General features: G+C 34.3%; 1 protein-coding gene across 6 annotated transcripts in view; it reads left to right on the top strand.

Annotated features, from left to right (window-relative positions):
* ASCC3 (activating signal cointegrator 1 complex subunit 3) overlaps positions 1–24,440 on the top strand; it is a 280,518-nt gene that overhangs the window by 90,515 nt on the left and 165,563 nt on the right. For all 6 annotated transcript variants that reach the window (XM_084513434.1, XM_084513436.1, XM_084513435.1 and 3 more), the window contains one exon: positions 14,906–15,070. In XM_084513434.1, coding sequence (XP_084369560.1) covers positions 14,906–15,070 — 165 coding nt within the window. The remainder of the gene's footprint in view (positions 1–14,905; positions 15,071–24,440) is intronic.

Genomic DNA, 24,440 nt, shown 5'->3' with positions numbered 1-24,440 from the left:
AAAGTACTAGTGTACAAATATAAGAAAAATAATTGTGCTTTGGATACATCTTTGATCCAGACTGCAACTGAATATATTGAGAGGAAGGCTGTTGCTCTTTGGTTGTATGGCTAAGACCAACAGTGTCACCTGCAGGTGAATCAAGTAAATTTCTTAATTTTTTCAAGTGGAAATCTCAGACACACATCACTTATTGAAAATAGGAAGATCTGACTGAATAACTTTCTAATGAACATGTTAAATCAATCTACTCCTTATTCCTGTTATGAAACTAATTGCAAATATTTCATGATTGCCTCAAATTATTTTTTAATAAATGCCTGCAGAAAAAAATCTTAAAATCATTCTTCTCAATAAAGTCTTTTTTATATGAAATATTCTGTCCATTTACCACTTAAAATCAGGCAATACGGGAAATGCCTGTGATTTATGACATTAAAAATTATTTACTATATATTTTTTGTATATGTGAAAATTAAATGTTTATTGATGGTTCATCTCCATTCTGCTAGAATATTGCGGAAATGAATAACAAAGTAAAATGTCAAAAGTATTGCATTTAGATTTTTAAAAATTTCAAATAAAGAGAAAAAACTCTGGTGTTAATATCTGTTGCATTTGAGTAACAGATATAATAATCTAAGAGTAGTGTTGTACCTATACAAATTAAAATTTTGTTTAAGTAGAATATTATACAAATTGTATTTATGTTGAGAGGACTGCTGTCCTTCAGTCATTTTCTTGAGGGTTCAGCATCTTCTGTCTCTGTTACTAGGTTTGTAATTGATAGGACAACATTTTTAAAAATAGGTCAGATGTCTTGACTTTTGAATGACCAGGACCAACTGAATTAATTTGTCTTGACCTTAACATGAGTGATATTAGTTGTATTATTACAACACAGTGATCATCCAGAGGCTAGTGAACTGCATGTAAATTGCAAAATACTTGTAATGTTTTAAGCTACATTGCGAGTACTACTAGGGTACCTGATGGTAGGGAGAAACAAGCCCAGCTGGAGGTGCTAAGTTTCTCTCCCAGTTCTTCAGTGGAGTGCTGAAGCTATTAGGAGAAGTTGCTTTTGAATTTCCTGTACCTTATAAGTCACTCAGGTATAGTGTGTGTGTGTATGTGTATAAATATATCAGTCTTGTGGAGTCAGAGCATTGAAGAATTTGAACAGCTTTGTGTAGACCATCAATTGTTGGCTAGTCAGCTCAGTGTGTAGAAACCTCAGTAGTAAGTGGTTACCTTACATGAGATTCAGCAGTATTTTAAGCCTGTTTCTTGAGTCTTTGTAGTTTGGGTTTGTACTGGTTAGAGTTTATTTGCCATATAAGTTAGTATTTTAGAAAGTATCAGCCAAACCAAAGGTTACTTCATGTCAAAGGCGTAGTGCTCAGCGTAAGATTTCTTCCACTTATTTAGTCCTGTTTTAGTACATTTCAGGCAGTCCATCTTAGTTGCCAAGTTGTTTTTGCTGCTACATCCCTCTAAACAAACATCTTCAATGTTATATTCATTTGGTAACCTGGTAACCTTGGTAATGGGGGGAAGAGTTCCTAATGTAGCAGAACATTTCAAAGAGTTTTCATTCAGTTGTGTACTGATAAGTAAATTGGATTGTAATTGTAGTAAGTGCAGATAGCTTAATGTGTTTGTCGTGCAGTATGATTCTTGAGATTTTACAGTTTTATGCTGAACATAGTCTTAGCTTAAAGTGCTTCAGAAAGTGCAGTGTGTGTAAGAATCACAAAATACATGTGATTCTTAAACTGTTATAGTGACCAGAAAAATGATCTCGTGTTGAAAACTGATCAAATAGCATATTAATGCAATATTTTACACTCCCCTGTTAATCACTTAATGAGGATATGACACTGATCAAATAAGATACTTAAATACTTAAGATGGAGGCTTTTAGCCTTTCAGAGTCTAGTGATTCTGTGAAATTGTTACTGCTAGTTAATGCCTCCAAGCTCAAAAGTTGTTCATATCAATGAGCACTACAGGTCAAGCAAAAGTGGCAGGAGGTTTGCAGGACAAAACACAAGCATAAAAAGGAAGCATATTAGAGGTGGATGCAGGGACAGGAGACCTGGAAGGAATGTCATTGTGGTTAGAGTATGAAGAGGTGGGGTTAGGTAAGTCAAAGACCATGTGGCAAGGTTAAAGGCAACAAGGAAGTCTTCTATAGGTATATTCTTAGCAGCAAATGGAAGATGGGAGAACGTGGGCTGGCTGCTAAAATGGGGTAAGGGAGCTGATGATAAAGGTCATGTAAAAGGTTGAAGTACTTCATGCTTTCTTTGCTTCAGGCTCTGTTGTTAGGACCAACTTTCAGCAATTCCTAGCCACTAAGAGAAATGGGCTGGAGGAAGAACACTTAACACATGGTGGAAGACAGTCAGGTTAGGGCTTCCTGGTACAAGACAGACAGGGACATGAAGGAGTCCATCACGGGGACACGAATGTGTTAAAGGACAAGAAGATTTGACATAGGAGAGGTAGAACAAGCTGGGGTCATTCAGTCTAGAGATGAGAATGCTCAGAGATATGTGGTCAGTGTGTATGGTACAGGTACATGGTACCTGATGTGTGGGTGTAAAAAAGACTGAGCCAGACCTTCACAGCAGCATTCAGTGAAAGGACAGGAGGCAACAGGCACAAATTATGATACAGGAAATTCTGTTTAACCATAAGAATACTTTCCTGTGAGTGTGGTCAGCCATGAAACAGTTGGTCTAGAGAGGAGGTAGAGTCTTCACCTCAGAGACACTCAAAATCCAACTGGATGCAGTCGTGAGCAGTTTGTTCTTTGTGACCCTGTTTTAAGGAAAGCAGGTGGACTGGCAGATCTCTAGAGGTGCCTTCTCACTTCTTGTGAACATCAAAATTAGTCTATTTTGATGGAATTGCCTATGTGATATTTGCTGCATGTATCAATAAAATATGAGCAAGGAACTATTTTAGACACCATTTTGCCTGCTAAAGTGTTCCATGCAGTTTTTCCTCTTTAATGATGAAAGATATTATTTTGTCAAACAAATTTCAAATTTTCTTTTCCAGTGATGGAAGGTTAATAAGCAGTGTGCTTTTCATGTTTTTGTGTGCAAAATTAAGACTGGAAAATCATTAAAATACATTGTCTAAATGTTAAATTCTAAAGTGCAATGAATCTTAATAAGTAAAAATAAATAATGCCTCAACTGGAGTTCTTAAATTAACAGCAAAAAATCTGAATCTGAATTACTTCATGGTATGAACTAATTACTCATCTTCATATGAATAATTATATTAATTTATTAAAAACACCAAATAAAATATTATTGTAGGATGCTTTCTCTGGGGCTTTTTTTGGCATTGAGAATGCCAGTAGAACTTGTAGGGAGCTACTTGCAGAAATATATTTTTCAATAGTGTCTATTATCATTAATATTTTATCTATGAAGTACTTGGAAGAATGATTTACTTTCGTTGGTTTTAATGGCCTTTTATAACTAAAAGGGTTCTGTGCAAAAGAAATCCACATCTATAAAATTACTAACTGCTTTGTGCTTCCAAATACTTTTTTAAGCACTGTAAATTTTACAGGATAAAAAAGCAGTCTTTTATAGTTAATGCAAATGATGCATTAAGTTAGACCCTTCTCCCAGAGTACAATTTAAAGGTACTCAGAAGTCCAATTATCTTTGATTTAGCTGTAAAAATTGCAGAATAACAGCTGTGCCTGCTGAGTGAATATTCCTCTGCAAAAAGATAGGTTATTTGAGTAGCGTTGAGGACAGGTTTCTGAGGATATGTTTGCCTCTTTTGGCTCTCTTTCAAATTTTACAGCTTCTGGTCAGTTGAAAATGCAACAGACTTGAAGTAAGTTACAAAACGACATCAAAGCAATTTAGAATTTATTTCCTCTAAGTTGTCATTTTGCATGTTAGAGCGTATTTTGGGTTGTTTAGCATTTATTTTGACTGTTTGTGGAACAAAAGAAAAAACACTTCAGACTTCAAATTAATACTTACAAATACTGCAGATAATCTTACAATATATGACTCCATCTAGAAGTACAGACTTTTCTATACTCTATTACAAACATATTTTAAAGAATATCCTAAAGAATCTAACTTGCCTTCGCATGCAATACCTAAGCACACTCTACTTTACTATAGAATTAAAGCATATTCAATATTAGTATGGAGTATGTTTTATAAGTAAAGCATATATTCATAGCATATTAAATTATTCATATAGAGTATAATTAGAATATGTGTTTAGAAGTGAAATTTGAAGGATGTTTTTTAATTGAAGTGTTGAGGACATTTGCCTTAGTGTGAATGCATCATTAAGTGCAGTTATGTACACTAAGCTGATATTAAAACCGTAAAAATTAGGACAAGCGTTAATCTAACCTGTCTTTTTTGCCAAAATAGATGTGATACATATATTCCACCATTGACAAATACTGGTCTAATATGCTTTTACAACATCCTGATGACAGAGCTTTCCTAAACTTCCTGATGAATCTCCCTCAGGAGATTCACTTTTTTTTAATGTAGTTTACAAAATCCTATTTTAAACCTAAGTCATACTCAAATTTTATTATCGCTTCCCGTTTCTGAATGTCTGTCTTCCCCAGCCACTGCTGCTCGCTTTTTGAAGACTCTCAAAGTTGTAGTTATCTGTGTTCAGTCCTTATTATTTAGTCTAAGCATCAATTCATTTAAATTTTTCTTAAATGTTATGCTTCATTTACATTTAGTCATTCTCATTTTTCATTTCTGGACTCTCAGATGTTTTGCACTTCTTGGATTAAGTTGCCCAAAACATAAAGTTTGCTCCAAGGTCATTCTGCTGCTAAGCAGAGTGACAGGTTTGTTTTTATTTAGGACCCAAGGGAATGGCTTGAAGCTGCAATATCCAGTTCAGGCTGGATATCAGGAAAGGTTCTTTACCGAGAGGGTGGTTGGGCACTGGGACATGCTCCCCGGGGCAGTGGTCACAGCACCAAGCCTGCCAGAGTTCAAGAAACATTTAGACAACACTCTCTCAGACACACGGTTTGCACGGTTTGATTTTTTTTATTTTTTTTTTTTGAGTGGAAACCCAGGAGTTGGACTCGGTGATCCTTGAGGGTGCCTTCCAACTCAGGATTATCTATAATTCTATAACTCTGTAATTCTATTTAGCATGTCCAAATAACAGCATTTCTGTTCCAAGGTTTCATTTTTTGCACCAGCATAGCATTCTTCATTCACTTTCAGACTGATGTACTTTTTCTCTTTACCTTGCCCAACTACTGTCTTGCCAGTTTTTACATCCTGTACTTGTTCAGACAATTATTCCAAAGGGTCAGACTAATCTGTTTTTGTTTTAGCCATCTGTAAGTTAGGCAACTAGTATAAACTGGCTTCTTGTAGGGAGAACACTATAGACAAAAGATTTCTAAGACTTTCATACTGAGATGGGTGAAATGAGCCAGCAAGAGGGAACACAGACAAGTTTAGATGGTAAATTTATAAAATAAATTAAAATGGGCAAGATAGGCAAGATGACTCTAATCCTCAGTGTAGAATCTTGAAATTTTATTACAGAATCTCATTCATAAATGCATCTGTTCCTTTAACTTACTAAGGCATTTTTGAATTCTTTCTCTGTAATCCAACACATTTACAGTTCCATGATGCATCATATCAATTGAAGGTTCAGTGGGTATAATCTCTAGGATTACTCATGAAAAAATATGCAATAGTACTGAGCTGGATAAACTTCTGTGGAACTCCATTTGATAAGATCCTTCCATCACAATTGTGAAATGTTGGTGTTTACTCTGAGCATTTAAAAGATCCTGCTGAAATCCAAAGTGTGTACAAGTTTTTAGTTAGTATAACAGGAGAATAAAAAATATCAATCATACTGTAGAATGTTGCAATCACCTTCAGCACTGATTGTCATTAATATTATCATATGTAATTTTTTTTTTTTGGAGTGTAGACTTGAAAATGAATTTCATGAAATAAAACTTGCATGAAAGCAAATGACTTGCTGTTTGGGTTGTGCTTGCGTGAACACATGCCACAAAATTGGCTCTTGGTGCAATATTTGTTTAACATCTGCATCTCAGCTGAACCAAGAAACATTTCTTCAGTTTACACTTACTATGTTTCTGAAACAGTGATTTTCATTGATTCTCAAAAAAAAAAAAAAAAAAAGTTGGGGATTAAAAAAAAAAGGGGGGGGGAACTTCTTGAATTTCTTCTTTCTTCCTCTAGCATACAAATCTGTGGAAGAAAATAAAACTGTTGAGAAAATAGTATGTTAAAAAGGATACTTGGAACCAAATGCCACTGTACCACTGTTGAAAACTTTATTTTTGACATTGTGTTAGGTTAATCCAGATCTCAGGGTAGTGCTGTACAGGAGCAGAACAGAGGGGTAAGGAACTGATCAAGAACAACTGCTTCTTGGAGAACAGTTTCTCATAAGAAGTTATCTCTGTATTCCAGAGAATGAATGGGTATTTGCTCAGGTTTTTTTGTGTTTAGTGCTATGTAAAGGAATACATCTCTCACTCCCTGTTCTGGCTAATTTTTGAGTAATAAATAAACAAAAGGTTCTAATTATCCTAACAAAAGTTATTCTCAACTTCTTATATTTACAGTTAATAATGAGATCTGCAGGACTGTTGTGATGAGTTTTAAGCGTATGCCTGTACACATACATTGGAAAAACTGTGGAATATTGTTCTATTTAAAAAAAAAAAAAAGTTCCTATACTTAGTTTTTCCCCATAAATTATCCAGTAAGCAAACTTACCAATTTTAGCTACAATACAATTTAAAAACATGGCTGTAGAGTGTTTTTGTGTATGTTTTGTTGCTATTTTACTATCTCTGTTCTCTACGAAAAAGAGGCTGAGGGAGAAGAAATTGCAAAATAACACAGAGAAGACTTAATAACAAGCAGGCTGTAAGCAGTGTCTCCAGAGACAGGCACTTGCTGTAAGTTGTCAGATCTGATTAAGGGAGCTATTGGCATCAATCAGACCTGACAGTAGTATATCAGAGGTTAGTATAACTATAATTAGTGAGTTGATTAACAGCAAAGAGGGAGGAAAAAAAGGGTAATGTTTAGGATCAAACTCTGTTAAAACATTTAGATCATTATTTAAACTTGAAGGCTGAGTGGCTAATTACATATTTTACGATATAAGAGCTAAATTTCACAAAGCATGCAAGCTGCTCTTCCTCATTTGTAATCACGGTTGTTAAAATGTGTACTGACTTTAAAAAGATAGTGGTGATGGTGTGTTTTTTTTCCTAGAAAAAACCTAGAGGGCAGATGCTCTTACATTCTTTCTCAAGTAAGAGCTATAGCGATCCTAATGCATATTGCTTTTCATAGTTTCTCCTAAGACTAATGTAATTATTCCTCATGTAAAGTTTTGTATTCTTCCATTAACAGTGTAAAAAAATTCATTGCTTTCACAGCAACAAAAAGAAATTCTTCTGACTCAGCAGTCTTGTTGGCTAGACTGGGTTTAATTCCATTTTATTTTGACTTTGGCAAAGTCCAATCGTATGGAGTTTTAAATTTAGTACTGGAATTCATGCATGAATTTCGTAATCAGTGGGACATCCAGGATTGAGCTGAAAGCATAAAACTTTAGATCTATGAACCTCCATCTATTATTTGTAACTCTCTGTGAAACTATCTATACTACAAGTAAACTAATATTGGAAAAATCAGGTCAATGGTACATGTGAGGTGTCGTTGTATCTTGCTCTGCTAAGTAGGTGTCCAGAGAGTAGGTGTCAATCAGTTGCCTTTTCATTACATGGGTTTGATGGGCTCTGTAAAGGAACAAAATCATTTGTAATTATGAGTTTCTAAGGTTAAGGTATAAAATAAAATATGTTAAATGAAGTTGTTTCTTCAGTTAGAAATTAATTTGCTGTTCTAATGAATTCTAAGTGGCTGTATAATTTTTTTTGTTGTTCCCTTGTTGATTTCTAGACATGTTGATTATTGATGTTAGTGTTGATGGCTTACTAATTGCTGCTGTTATGCATCAATATAAGCAACCTCTGTAAGTCTTTCTAACATGAAATACTCACTGTCTTTCTAAGTGTAGCCTTACTACTGAAAGTTTCAAAGATAAATACATACAAAGATATATACATACATGTATATATGTGTGTGTGTAATTCTTTATTGCCATTACTCCAAACGCTCCCAAATGAGCACATTGCCAATCTTTGTAGTGTAAGAAATCTCCCTTACTGGAGACATAATTCTGTTTTACCTATGTAAAACATAGCATCAGATGGTTGTCACTGATTTATGAAAAGCAATATATTTATATTCATTATTTAGTACTTCCTACTTTCCTCCCGCAAATTCTTATTTTGAATTGCTGCCCTCTGTTTCACTTTCTATGTGTTTATTACACTCCCTGCCTGAGCTCCTGCTTGCATGAGGTTTTGTAAAATGCTTGAATAAATCATGCAGAGTATGCCTGCAATAAAAAGTAGGATAAAAACAGCAATATGAAAGTGACTTGAAGGCTGATGCCTTTGTAACATGTTTTGACAGAGTTTTGCCTTGGCAAGTGCCAAAGTACCCTCATTGGGTGTGATATTGGGTATCTAATATTAAAATGTGAAAAGCTCGAAAGCATCATTGATGGGAAATACTTCCAATTTGTGCAAAGCATAACCCCAGTGTAGCAGCTTTCTATAGAGAACTGCAGAATATGATGCATTCCAATGCAAGGCTCGTCTGGGTGGATGTGTGTAACTGCATGCAGTTTTCTGCATCTCTGTTTGTGTGTGAGTGAAACTCTTGCAGTGAACATTATGCAAGGGCCAAGAAAAAGCACCATGATAAATAGTTACACCATGAATAGAGTAAACTGTGTAGTATGTCCATGCCCCGTGACCAAAAGCTGTCAGAAGATGAGGAGTCCTGGCTGTGACTGAAGAGAACATACTGTAGGATCAGATGCATATTTTTTCAAGTGTGGTGAGGTGGAGTTAAGGATGTGTGTGAAGGAGTGGGAGAAGAGAAACCAGTAAAGAGGTGAAAATGATAAAGATGAGGAAGTTATATTAGCTGAAATCTACAGAAGCAGATCTTTGAGAGAGTGTCTTTGAATACTGACAAAAAAGCAGCAGTGTCTAGACCAGAATTCTGTTGCTTCCCACCTATGTCTCCAGCACAATGATTCATCAAACTTATAACAGGCAGTAACATAGAAAGAGGATGGTTCTGTGCTTTCCGAAGCTTTTAGATCCTTAGACCTTTCATTTGGTTCATGCACTAGTCTTTGTCTGTAACTGTATCTACAAATGGAATGGACCATAAAAGTGTCCTTCAACATCATCCAGGCACTCCTGAAAATAACTGGTTTTAGTAAGTTTTCTTCTTTTCTTCACGTGGAATGATGCTTTGCTTCATCACATGTAATTTCATTAAAAGAAAAATTTTTAATCTACAAGTGATGAAATAACCTGTAGTCATACCTAATTATTGCCTTATGCTGTTAAAAGGCAAACTCCTTAAATATATAACATTCATTTTCCAATGGAGCTTATCCCTTCAAGTTACTTCCAGTCTGTATTTTAGCTGTTTTCAATCTCTTTACCTCTGCTTAGCTTTGGCTGTGGTATCTTCATTCAGACTTTGTCATTCTATCAACAAAACAAATAATTCCATCAGTCTTTGCACAGGAGGTAGCCTCTGGAGTATATAGCTGCAGGCATCAGGTTATTTTCTAAAATAAGGTTTGGTTTTCTTTTTCATTTCCTGAGGATGCTGAAATAGTAAGAGGATTAATTAATAGCAAGTGGTACAAAAGGTACAAAGAAATGCTAAATAGCAGTTAATCCCAATGTTTGCTGTTAATCCCAGTGTTTGCTGTTTCTCTGAAAAATTCCCCAGAGGATGTCTTCCTCACCTCCTAGGAAAATTTCTACATGTGCACCACCTTGCCATCTCTAGCAGATCTTGCTGATGGTTCACATGATCCTATTAAAACATAAAAGTAAAGAAAAAAAATCAAACACTTTAAGTTACCATGATTCTCATGAGACACTTTATTAAAAGAATTACTGCTCATAAATTATTTCTAAACACAGATACAAAAAAAATTAAAACACAGAAGTGAACTCCAATCTGAAGATGAGTCAAGCGTTTGGGAGGTGGAGCAACCAATATATTTGCTCAGGTGTAGTTGTAAGCGATTCTGTAAAAAGATATTTTTGGTTGTTCAACTTTGTTGCTTTTCTAATCAATGTTTTTAAGTCATCAATTACATTCGGTTTAGTTCTCTGGGATTTTACTGGGTAATTCTAGTGCAAAAAGAATTTCTGGGTAATTCTTTCTGGGATTATTTTACTGGGTAATTCTAGTACAAAAGCCTTTACTCGTAGTCATTTTGTAAAAAACAATTGAACAGAAAGCAGCAAGATCTGCTTTCTGAATGGGGCTGATTATGACAAACTGTTGTCAATCTTGTGTTCCTCTTGTTTGTCAGAATGTTTCATTTTTATTCTCAGGAATGCCCATTAAATCTCTGCTGTAAGAAATTAAAAATTTCTTTCTTTTATAGGCATTTCATCATTTCCTTCAAATGTCTTGTATTCAAATAGTAGTTGAAATGTTTATTGTGCATCACAAATAAAAACTATTTTTTTAAAAAAGCACCTTTTAAAGAGAAATTACCAAAATTTTGACTTATAGGGTGTTTACTCATCATAGTACATGAATTTATATAAACCCATTTTCAGTCTCAAAATACAGGTTTTTATAAGGTCTAATAATGAAAAAATAAAATAAAATAATTTGTTTAGAATTTGCCATGCAAGCCTACTTTACTTACCTTCCAGAAGGGTTTGAACACATGTAAGGTAGACTATTTTGAGAATCCACTTTAAAAATAACAGAGCACAGAATTGAATTTACTAATCTGATGATTCACAACCATCTTTTTAATAATCAGAATGGTATTTTGTCCAAATATGAACACCATTCTTTCCTATCATCCCAGTTGATGCTCAGCCTGATATCCTAGTCAACTAGTTCTTCACAGAATCACAGAATTGCAGGGGTTGGAAGGGACCTCAAGAGATCATTGGGTCCAACCCCCGATATGTTTTTATACATTTTGGTTTGAAAATATTTGGCAGATAGGAAGAATAACCTAGATCTTTTGTAAGTGTTTTCTAAGCATTTATCATAGTAATTAGGAAGCTATCTATATTTTTTCTCCTGAGTTTCAATTGTTGTATGCTTGAAAGGAACAAAAGGTCAGACAAGTGGCGGATGTGTTTGGAGGCTGAAGTAGCTAAAAGAGGGAAACCATTCTTGAAAATTTTCTTGAAGAACTTAAAAGCAGTGTTGTTTTTTTTTAGTATGGGAAATTGTAGTTAATATTTTATGTAGTTTGTTCTAAAATATTTTCATATGTGGATTGGACCTGTGGGAGTGTGAATCTGAGGGTATTAACATAGTTTTACTAGCCTCAAGGAGGGGCGCACAAATTACTCACACAGAAATCAGATACTAGTCACATGCAAGATCTGTTCAGGAAAATTTAAGAAGCAAGTGAAGAATTTAAAGGATTGCAAGTGAGCTATTGAAAAAGTAAACGTGCAGGCTGTGCCAGCTGTTAGAAATTAATGGAAGATCTTTTCCTCTCTATGAGACCATAGGCCTTTTCAGACTAAGAAAAACCCCATACAACAACATCAAACCCCATGCATTTTTCAAAATTTTCTGAAAATATGGTATGAAAACATAACTTCCTTTTATCATGAAGGCTGGCTTTTAAGGGGACTGAAGAGAAACTGCTAAAAATATTTTGCAAATTGTACAATTATAGAAAAGCGCATTTTCACAGTCACTTGAAAGTGTTTGTCAATTGAGGTTGAAGTTACCAGCTAGCATTGTCACCTTTGACTTTGTTTTTCAAAGTGAAGTAATTTGACTTTTTTTCTTTGAGTTCTTATGTGAACGTTACATAAAATAATACAGAGATACATCAAATCACCCTGAACCTAAACGAAATCATTTAGGTTGAAAGTTTAGTTTTAAACATGTTGTCTTTTCTTGTTACAGAAGTTAAATGAGTGACAGTTGTCACCTAAGAAGGCTCTTCTTTAATAAGCCAATTTTACTATTCCATGTTTTTTTAAGTAGAAAAAGTCAGTATGGAATCTTTATTAATAGACTTTATATTTAATTAATTTGATGTTAATATTAATTTGATTAATCCAAAAATCATTGGAAAAAGAGACTTAATGTGCAGAGAGAAATTTAAGTTGACAGCAAAAATATCGACAGTTAACCCATTTCTATTCACCCATACCCTAATAAAATAATAATAAAAAAAAGATTGAACTGTCTTGCATGAGTTCTAGTTCATTAAACAAATGCGACAGTTTATTTTCCATCTATTTTAATACTGAAAGAGGTGAAGTGGTGAAATAGCAATATAAATGAGCACACTTCTCAGTATGCTGATAACTGAAGTCGAAGTATAAAAAAGAATATATTAAAAAGATATTTTAAGGTTTGGTTACTGGTTTCTTTCTCTGCCTCCAAACAGAAAGTTGAATCCTTTTGCTGAATCTAATTTTTGAGTTTATAACTTTGTAGATGAAATATATTATTTCTGAAAATTAATTACAAATATAAATGCCACCACAGCATTTAAAAGTAATTACAAGATAGATCATAATGCTGCTTTGTTTATTATTTTAATTGAAAAAATAATCTGTAGCTTTCTAACATTTGCTGGTAGTCAACATTTTCTTTTAGCTGATATTTTTAATTAGCGCCTTACATTTAAATTCAATTTAGAGTTTGAGACTACAAAGCTGATTTGTTTGTTTTTTTTTGGAGGATTTTCTTTCTCAACTGTAATTTTTATCTGCAAAATAGATATAAGAAGCGATCTTATTTTCTGGCAAAATATTCTCTGGAGATATCTGGTCTTACTAAATGAGACAGTATATCAAGTATAGCTTTAATTCAGGTCATTACTTCGCGTAACATTGCTGTTTTAAAGTAAGATCAAAGTAAAAGAGCTTTATAATGAATATTTAGTCATCACTTAGAAACAGAAAAATTAATGATATCAATTTAAATATATATTCTGATAACATGACTGGCATAAAAAACAACAGATCTCAACATTGGCAATTTAGTTTGAGCAAATTAACTAAGTAGCTTGCATTTGTAGTATTTCACACCTTAAAGTCTTAATATGCATTGCTAAATATATTTCCTCACTGTTTGCTAATTAATGTTCTGCAGAAGTACAGCTGCTAATTTTTTTTTTTTTTTGTGGTTGACATGGCTCATTTTAAAGTGATAACAGTTGCATCTGTAGTAGTGTTACAATTCGGTTCATAAATTATGGTCATACATTTTTACATCTACTATTTTGTAGGATTGCAAACACTTGAAAAATCTGTATTTGCTAGCAAAACACATGCAATAATGTTTTAAGGAAACATCCCCCACGTTCTCAGTGATATGACTTGGTCTTTCTTGCACTGAGTTTTAAATATTGCAGGACAGGAACATCTTTTTGGATAACATCACAAAGACAATGTCTTCAGAAGTGTTTCTTGGTAATTAGCAAAGACTAGGATTCTGAAAGTAAAATAATTGGACTGGGACAATATTGTGAGGCACTGCAGGGAAAAATACTTCTCTGAGGTGAATTAATAAATATCAGGATATATCTTGTGATGAAAAGAGTATTCATAAACGCATGCTTTATAAAATATATATTTTAAAAATAATATTCTAAAAGAAACATTACTGGACAAAATGATTTCTAGTCTTCTGAAAACAAAATGAGTATCTTTCACATGAAAGGGGACTCAGAGCGCAGAGTGTAGCACAGAGAAGGCATGGGGGGTCTCCGCAAAGGGTACATAAATACCCTAAGGGAGAATGCTATGAGGCTGCATCCAGGCTCATCCAGGGCAAGAGGCAGTGAATACAAACAGAAATGCAGGAGGCTCCATCTGAACATCAGGAAACCCTTTGTACTTTGAAGGTGACCAAGCACTGGTACAGGTCACCAGGAGAGCTTGTGAAATCTCCTTTCTTGGAGATCTTCAAAAGCCATGGTCCTGGGCAACTTGCTCAGGGTGGCCCTGCTTGATCTGGGTGAGATGGACAAGACAGCCTCCAGAGGTCCCTTCCCACTTCAGCCATTCTGTAGTTATGAAGTCTGTCAATCTGGGTTCCAAAAAATTTAATGCAACTGATTTTTTTTTCTATTGCTTTCTAAAAGCTATTAATATTATTCTGATGGTACTTTCAATAACTGAATGTTAAGATCAGAATAAATTATCTTTCTTTTTTTCAGATTTGTATAAGCAATTTACATAGAAGTTTTATAAGTCATTGTTAGCTTTCTGTCTCCTAGCCAGGGCCTTGAAGCGTTACTCAGAACCATTGTTTTTCTGGGAGGTCTTAGGTGTTTGCTGTAATCAGTTAGAAATATTTTACCACAAATACTTTTTAGAGGGACTTGAACGTTAAATGTCTTGCATGATTATGTAAGGAATTGATTCTGGACAAATAATATCTATTTGTTCTAATGTAGAAAATGTATACAAATGGCACACATTAGCTTGAAGTTATTTGGTGATAGTTCCATATATTTTTCCACACTGAAGCCTACTATTTTGATGTCCAGCACATGTAGAATGCAGGAGACTGTGTCTGCCTCAAATATACAGTGTAGGTAAAACTTAAAAAGGTAAAAGCTTTGTAAGTACTACATTGCCTTTACTCAACTGCAAATTAAAATATATTTTTTAATAAAGGTGAATTTGGATTTTTATTTATATATGCTTAATATGTCTTTTTTCCTGCGCTCATAGATGCTTGTGACTACTCCAGAGAAATGGGATGTAGTGACAAGGAAAAGTGTTGGTGATGTAGCCCTCTCTCAGCTGGTAAAACTCTTGATTCTTGATGAAGTTCATCTGCTGCATGAAGACAGAGGACCAGTACTTGAAAGCATAGTAGCACGTACTTTACGCCAGGTAAGAGCAAAAAATACCCCAAAACCTGTACTTGGAAATCAAAATGTTGAGATGGCTTATGTTTTATAGCTAATCTGTACTAAATACGAAGAAAAATATCTTTCTTCTACCTTCTCTGTTACATCAAATGTCAGATTCCTAGGATGCATGATTTATTACAGAGCTGTTTCTTAATGTTCAATTACTTACTGTACAAGTAACACTAAACTGGAACATTTTTAAACAAATAATAATCAGGATAGTGCTTAACATAACCAAAATCGAGTGTATTTTCTTACCAGCAATGCTGATTTTTATTGGCAGATTTCATATAAGAAAAATGTTTTGAATGAAGAACAGTGTCTAGAATCTAGGTGTCTAGAATCGTTTCAGCACTGCTAGAAAAATACTAAGTAATTAGTCCTTCAGCTTAATCAGTTTTTCTTTCTTACTCAATGCTTTAGCACTACTTTCTAAATACCAAGATTTGAAATGGCAAAAATAGAAAAGGAATAATTAAAAAAAAGTCTTAAACTTTGTTAAAAAAAAAAAAAAAGAAGGATTTACAGTTGAGCAACAAGATTAGACTCTGGTTAGACATGCATTTACAAGAAAATTGAGAAGTGGAATCTAGAGATGAATAAAAGGGATAGAATTGGAATAAGTAAATCATTAGTTTCATAGAATGGTTTGAGTTGGAAGGGACTTTAAAGATTAGTTCCAATCCCCCTGCCACAGGCCGGGACACCTCCCACTACAGCAGGTTGCCCAAAGCCCCATCCAACCTGGCCTTCAACACTTCCAGGGATGGGGCACCTACAGCTTCTCTAGGCAGCCTATGCCAGTGCCTCACCATTTTTTCCTTATATGTAATATAAATCAACTCTCTTTTAGTTTAAAACTGTTACCCCTTTTCCTATCATTAAGCTCCATGATAAAGATGCCCTCTTTCATCTTTCTTTTAGGCCCACTTTCAGTATTAGAAACCTGCTCTAAGGTCTTGTCTTCTCCAGGATGAACAACTCTCTCAAACCTGTCTCCATAGGAGAGGTGCTCCAGGCCTTTGATCATCCTCATGACTCTCCTCTGGACTTGTTCTGACAGGTCCATGTCCTCCTTGTGCTGGGGGCCCCAGAGCTGAATGCAGAATAACTCTCCTAAGAGCAGAGTAGAGAGAGTGGAACTGACTCCCTTGACCTGCTGGTCTTCTTTGGATGTTCATGATTGGCTTTCTGGGCTGCAAGCACACACTTCCAGCTCTTGTCAAGCTTTTCCACTAGTGCTCCCAATGTATTGGTGAGGAGAGGATAGAGTGGCATTCTTTTTGTTTCTGTCAAAAAAAAAAAACAAACAAACAAACATAATGCAGGAGTATTTCAATACAAAGAATCTGTAACAAGTTAAAAATAAACACAATTGGTATTATTATGGCTGTGCTTGCAAGCATGTTAAATGTTTAAAACCTCTTAGCTTTCAAGATGCTTTTTTATCATGGTAAGGCTACACAAGCCTTGTTAAGTCCCTTCAGTAGGGTTCCTTGTGTGCTTTCTGAATCATTCCACCTCCTATAAGAACTGCATAAAATTAATGTCTGCTATGATCTAGCACAGTACATGTAAAGTTATTGTATAAAGAACAACCTACATGATAATTCTTTAGAAGAAGCTAAACTGGGAAAGAATTTCTTTATGTAGGGTGTGTATGTAGGCTCAGTGAAGTTTTCACTTCAAGGGCATGAAAGCTTAACCCATTTGGTATTGTATTTTCTTACTTAAATTGATTTGATTACCTTGTTTTCCTTAGGTGTCTTTAAAGTAAAGCATCTCAGATTTTAGCAGTGACCGTGACGGTCATTGTCTTCAAGTCAGATTGCAAGTAATATTGTTTTATGTTTCAATGTGAAGTTTTATGAGACTTGTAAGGTAGGTTTCAGCTGTTTGAAATAGATGTCTAGAGCCATTTTATCTGTGCTAGCTTATTCATCTTGGCCTCCTGCTTCTGCTTTATTTGGACGCAAATCTCCTACAGATCCTTTCCTTTTGTGTCTGTCAAGTCTGTGCAGATGTCTTTAGGAATAAAATGATCTGAGGCAATTATGTCTTGGGTACTGAATCCTACCCTTAGCGCATTTATTGTAATATAGCAGTATCTTGGTTCAACACTCATTTAAAAAAATAGCTCTCTGGGGTGCTTTAATCTTTTAGGATTTCAAGGTTTGTTTTACCTACCAAGTTGGAGTTTAATTCATCTGGAATTGAAGCTACTCATTTGTAACTCTTCCTTAAGTGAAACAGTTGGAAAGAAAAACAAAATGAATTTTGATATTAACAATCTCACCACTTTTCTGAATAGCTTATTTTTTCTAGATTGATAAGAAAGTCAATGGTGAAGATCACTATGAATCTTTATAAGAAGATTTGCAAAAGTAGGTAGTTGAGAAGGAAAATTTACAGTATAAAAGTAAACTAAACAGTTAAACAAAACCCCAAAAATAATTATAGAAATATTCAAAGCTATGCAGCAGGAAACAATTCCAAACAAATATTCTGAATTACAAGCCTCTAAGAGAGCTTGGGGACAAGAAGCAGAAGGTGTTTCATAGAAGTTTTTTTTTACCATTTTAATATGGAAACAAGGAAATAATCAGAGACTTGGTCTAAAAAATGTTTTACTGCAACATCTGAGCCTGCAAGCATAGCACTGTGAATATTTCAATATACAACCAAAACTAGTTAGGTAATTATTGGAACTCCTATTAGGTGTCTAAAAAGATGACGTTAATTTTCTGATTACAGAAGTATTTCACTGGAGTTCAGTGCAAATACTAGTACAGATCTTTTAAATGCAAAAACATTCCACCTGATAAAGTTTTAATGATATTTTGTGAAGTAAAAATGTTGATTACATTTCTTTGGTACTGTTCCCTGCTCATAGTTCTGTTTTGTGCATTTCAATACAAATTCATAATCGACACTGGAACAGGAACTAAAGTTGGGATTTTCAGCCCATCTCTGGAGATGTCCTTCTGACTTCTGGTGATTTTATATAAAATATTAAGCTCCTCTCCAGAATGTAGTTCTAGAATGTATTTTTTGTTGGTAACTGTAGAATCATCATGCTTATTCAGTACTCTTGAAAACAGAAGGTAAGAATATGGAGGTAAGTTCTGAAATAAATACATTGACCACATAAATATCCTTATGTCAATTAAACTGCTGCAGTAATTGCCAAAATCAATTACATGATTTGTGTATTGGTTTAAAGCATCAGAGCTATTGACTATTTTCTTCATAATTTGTAGCGGAGGAATTCAGAAAGTGATTAAACTAGTTATTCAAAGAAAAACCCATTACAGATTATTAGTCACTAGATCAGACTGGTGGCTATAATAGCTGTGGGGCTATGCTAGCAGGTGTCATTGTCATTTTCCCTGGTTTTGTACTGTTAGTAGAACATCCCTTTTTTGGCTACTGTGGGAGACAGTGTACTGGGGTAGTTGGATTTTTGGTCTGACCTGGAACAGTCATTCTCTTATATAACTTCTAGGACAGAACTGTGATAACAGATTCAACTCCTTTGAATACTACTTCATTCTTTTTAATAAACCACTAATAGCTGTTCTAAAAATGGTGTGTACCTACATTTTCATCTGGATCATACTTCCCCTAGCTTGTATATGAGACAATGTTACGATTTCTATGTGTGTTAGGATCCATATTGCATGTACTGTTATATTTTGCACTGTTTGTTATCCTATCTTACAAGACAATAGAATACATCTTTTGTTTTCGTATGGAGTTATTCAAAGGTTATTTTTCTTAGATTGGGGATAATAGAAAAATACACTGTGTTTTGTTGTGGATTTTTTTTCAGCCTTTTTAAGAATCAGGCCTAATGTGAAGCTCTGGCATCACTGTGCCAGAAAATAATGCTTTGAGATATGTATTCATATACAACCATAGCCTTACAAATACATTCTTAAAACAGGAACATCCTGATGCATTAGTAGGTCTGTCCTAATTTGCACCTCAAAATTTTCAAATTAGGACTGTACTTTCTTCCAGATGAACACTGAGTCACACCACTTACTGTAAGAGTTTAGTATGTGTTTTTTAACTTATGGCATTATTTTTAGAATCAGCTTTTAAAAAATCTAGAAGGACTACATATATTGGAAGTTCTGACAGTCTTACAGCAGAGTGAACAGCATATTCGTGCATGTTTGCACTTTTCAGATTTTCAGAAATGTTTTTGTAAGTGATTTAAATTGACTTTGCAAAACATTTTGGTGGGAAAATTGCTTTGAGCTCTGTTACATATTGCAGGTATAACATCAAACAATTTCTTTGAATCCAATTTATAGCTTTGATGTTTAAAGTTTTAGTGTGGAGCATAATACAGATGTAAAAATGAAATGCTTAAACTTTTTAATCAAAATTTCCACAGTTCTATAATATCCACTAAGCTTATTAGTTTGAAAGAAAAAATGATCTGCATGACACTCAGTTCTTTTGTCATAATTATTCAGAGATGTTGATAACTTCTTTGCTGCTTATGAGACAAAAAAGCGTACCTGAATGCGTGAGTTGTGATACTTCCTCTCAACTCTGAAGCATAAATTAAATAAAAGAAAATATGTAGTGAAAGGTTTCACAGGTTTTGGGGAACCAAAGCTCATGTCTTAGGCACAAAAATATTTCTCTGCCTTATATTTCAGTTTCAATATATTTATATCTTTGTATTAGATCAACCAAGTGTCTAGATGAATAGTGGGTGTGTAGCTGTGTTCCTGATGAAGTTTCCTAAACGAGTAGTATGGATTAAGTGTGCTGCAATGACATGGCATCTTACCTCATATGTTTTAAAGGGGAATATGCACTTCCTTTAAACAAAGTATTCAATTTGAATTGAATTTTACTGATGCTATTTAATGATCGATCTTATTTATTTATGAATCAGTAATATTAGAAATACAAAATTTCAAGCTGGTCAGAGGAATATTTTAGCATATTTCTCACCATCATAGTAAATGCAGAAAATAAATTCCTTAAATATTTTCTCATTCAAATATAAAATTGATGAATATCCAAAACAATATGCAGGATAACATCTCAAACAAACAGAAAATCCTGCTTTCTCTTTGTTTTTAACTTTCTTTTTAACACGTTATGACACAGTAAGAGTATAGAAAAAATAACAATAAGCAAACATCACCATCCTGCTGTAACTTCATGAATTTGCTTCCATGTTTATCAATTAAAAAAAAGTCAGCTTAGCTATACTTAGATATTTGCAAATGTTATTTTCAGCAACATCACAATTTAGAATGCAATAGCCATTTGACACAGATAGAATAGATTACTTTTATGATTTTAATCTTGACCCAAATATTGCAAAATTAATGTATTTTCCTTTGGGATTTTGTGTGTGTGAGGGGGTTATTATTATTGTCTTGATTTGGTTTATTTTTTTTATTGCAAATTGACCAGTATTTAAAGGTGGACCTGTCTAGTCTTTCTTGTAGTCATCTCCTCAAGATGACACAGAAGTCTTTCTGCCTTTAAAATATGTGTGTGCATATATATATATATATATATATATATATATATATAAAAAACTGTATTTCACTAGAATGAGAAATAAATGGTATCACCTATTCATATTTTTCTGCAGATAAGTTTTAAGTGAGTAGTTAAAAACAGATAAAAATCTAAAGGTTTCATAAATGCTTTCCCTAATCCTGCCCAACCGTTGTGCCCTTAAAGGGCACAGTTTTGCTTCTAGACTTAGTTTTCAGTTATCTCATCTTCTGAATAGCCACAAACTACACACAGTCTCCTTGGATATAGTGATGCTTTTCTGTCCTCTGGAAGATCAAGTGCAAGTTCCCACTGAGCCAAAGAAATTTTTGCTGACAGGAGGAGCCTTACATTTCATTCCACATTTATAATGTGAATGGTTGGATCTAGCACTTTTCTACCTGTTCTTCGCAACTTTGTCACACTGCCTACTACCCTTCTTTCTCCATCCCTAATTATCATTCTTTTTCTTCTCCTTTCCCCTGGCAGTTCTCATATTACCTTTCTGAGCCTTCCTTCCTAATAATGGTCTTTCCTCATGATGCCTTATTTAAGAAATTTTCCCTATGAGCTGTCATAAATTTTCCTGCTCTGGATGCATTTTCAATGTCTCTAGTTCTTTTTAGTTTCTAGTTCTTTCTTCTACCTCTTTTTTTGCCTCCTACTTTCCCTCTTGTGCCTCCTGACAATCAGAAGCAAACAAATTCAGAGGTCTCCCACACAAAGCCAAACGCTGGATTTTTATCTGCTTGGGACTTCTCATGTTCTTGGAATCCCATTCTTGATTAAGTAAATTTTGGTTGTTTTGTTTGTTTATTTTAAAGGAAGGCTGATAGCTAATGATCTAAGAACAGCTGATGAGGTCAGAGGAGGGAAGGTTTTGTCGCCATATCTTGTCTCTAGCAGTAGCTGGCTGTAGTTCATTCAAGTGTTTTTGGAGACTAGAATGCATCGATAAATAATGGCATTGGCATTTGTTTGGTTATTCACATTTCATCTTCAGTGACTGCTTTATTCTTTTGTCCCCTTGATACTCCTTCTATCTGCCAATCAAGTTTTTCAGGATCTCCTTACCAAAACCTTGTTCTATAATGTTTTGTTCCCCACTTATGTTATTGTGGGGCTTTGTTCACTGAACTTTCTCATGTTTGCAGCTGCTTTTAGAACATGTCAACTAACTTGGGTATAGAACTTCTGTTAGTTTTGGTTGTGGCACATACAGAGGCTTAGCTCCTCCTTCCTGCTATTCAGTTCTGTCCTTTAAGAATTACATGCACTTTATTTGCTGACACATCATCTTCGGAGCCTGCATTTAGATGCTGGTTCATTAAGTCTTCAGACAGATACTTTAATAGTTGCTGCAGGATTCACTTGTTGTTATAAGAGTGTTTTTGGAAAATAGTTTCTTATTTAACAACTGAGGTGTATTTAAGAATGAGCTAAATTAAGATAAATTTAATTTGAAGAGGACTAATAACCTATATTTACCTTTATGGCTGACACACGTACCCATTATATTAATTCTACCAATCACCTCTTCTTATTCTTGTCACCAGTTATTTGTTTATTTACTGCATATCATGGATAAAATTATTAAGTAAAGTTGGGCATAGAAAGCAATTAGATGCATCCCTTTTTAATTGCTGTTTTTCAATTATAAGTTCTTTAAAAACCATCAGTTCATCAGATTGTCATAAAATTAATGCCTTACAGAATTCTAGATGTATATTGTTATGTTTTCTGGCAGCTTTGTAGCTGTGTAAGAATGACTTCTAAAAAACTATATATTTTTTTAAAAAACAAAACTTAATCTCCATTTGCTTGGAAATTGTTAGTGATCAGATATTTGAAGGAATCTGCAGAAGCTTTTCCATTACTTTGCATAGAAGTGGTCAGGCAGTCATTCTGCACAACACTTTTTATGATTGATAGTTGAACATTTTTCCATTTTCTTGGTATATCCATGGAGTTTAAAAGGTAATCATGACTGTCACACTCCTTGATAATACAATAAAGCAGTTAAACTGATTTGTAGAAGACTTCATATTTCTTTTTTGTTTGTCTTTGGGGGAAAAAAACAGTATATGAAAAGGCATTTTGTCATTCAAGAAAAACTGAAACGGCACTGTGCAGGGCATAGAAATCTCTTAATAGGTATATTCAAAGTGTAATTCCTTCAGGCAAAGTATTGCATACTTAATATTTAGCCAAGGTAAAATAATATGGCTTATAATAGTGCTTTCTGCATGGTTATGTTTTTTCAGTACCTCTAGATTTTTAAATATGTTCTGAGTGGAGAACTGTGATCACAGTATTCTCAGGGTTCATGGGAAGCAGAGTAAAACTCATTTATAAAATTACTTAACTAGATGGTTGCCTAGTAACATGTATTCTATGCGGAGTTGTAGATAACATCCTATGTAGAATCTTCAAAGCAGTATTAGTAGTTGCTTTTTTACTATGCACTTTTGATTTTGTAATTTTATCATTTTTATGTTACTGCTTTTTCCATTTTTTTTCAGTTTTCCTAAAATGAGGAAATTACCACCTGTGTGGACTGATTGACTACTACTTAATGTACTTAACTACTACTTAATGAAAGCATTAAGCAATGAACAAAAAAATCAGAAAAAAAAATAAAGTAAACATTAGTGAAACATTCTAACAAACCTTCTTGTTAGGCATTTTCAAGTGTCTTCAATTCTGTACAAAATTTCCTGTGAGAATTCCTCCCCCCCCCCCCTTTTTTTTTTTTTTTTTTTGTAATGTGAAAATCGTAGATCTTGCAGGGGGCTGAGACTTGCAGGTGTCTTAGTGGGTATCTTACTGACTAATGTGTATCCTGTACCTAGTACTTCATTCTTACCAGAGTCATGCGGGATACCCAGGAACCTAAGTCATGAATCAATCTTCTTGCACATCTAGAGTTAACACTAAGAAATGTTTGTATCTAGTTTTCTGTACATCTTATCTTTAGTGGAGAGACATCCACTAAAGGGCATACAGACTGACTGTTGGAGTGTGTTGAAGTAATTCTGGGTCATGAAAATACCAGATTAATTTCTAACCAGAGTACAATTGCACAAAGATGAGAATATGTAAACTTGTATGCTTCACTTCTGTTCTCAAGCTGAACAATCAGGGATATGCTTTCCAGCTTGATTGTAATTAATTCTGTGAATGTGATATTTTAATACATGGAAATGGGAAGATTGCTGAGATCACAAGTTCAGGAAAAATTTTAGAAGTCAGATAAGAGTATCTCTATGCATACCCTGCATGCTCTCAAGTGGTGGCTGTAATGTAATGAGATGATGTGCAAATCCACTAGGAAAATGAACCTGCTGTGATCAATCTACAGTCCAGACAGGCACTTCCCATACTTAATCCTTTATCGTTTACAGTGTAAACTCAAATGAGTGTGGAAATGGGTACCAGATAGCTATCTTCTGTTTATTTTTTCTGTATACATGGAATTTCATGGTGTGATAATAGCATTTTGCAAATGCGTATGGTGAACATGCTGTCAATTCTCCACATGCCACCATGAATGCTTCTGAATTAGATATACTAATTAGATATGTCAATTAAATGTAGTTATGGCAATTTTATTTCTTCCTTTAAGTGTAATATCAAATCAATAAAATACAGTAAAGCTTTCAAAGAACGTGATGTGTAAACACTGTGACGGTTCAGCTTTCCAGAGAAAGCCTTGTAAATTCTAATTGTTGCTCACACTTTTTTGTTCTAAGATAATTAAGCATGTGTAATGACTAAAGCATCTGAAATTTTGTGCCAGTTGTGAAGAAAAT

Source organism: Aythya ferina (genome assembly GCF_964211825.1).
Source record: "Aythya ferina genome assembly, chromosome: 3".
NCBI lineage: Eukaryota > Metazoa > Chordata > Aves > Anseriformes > Anatidae > Aythya > Aythya ferina.
Note: the sequence above shows the minus strand (reverse complement) of the source record. Positions and strands in the feature narration are given on the sequence as shown.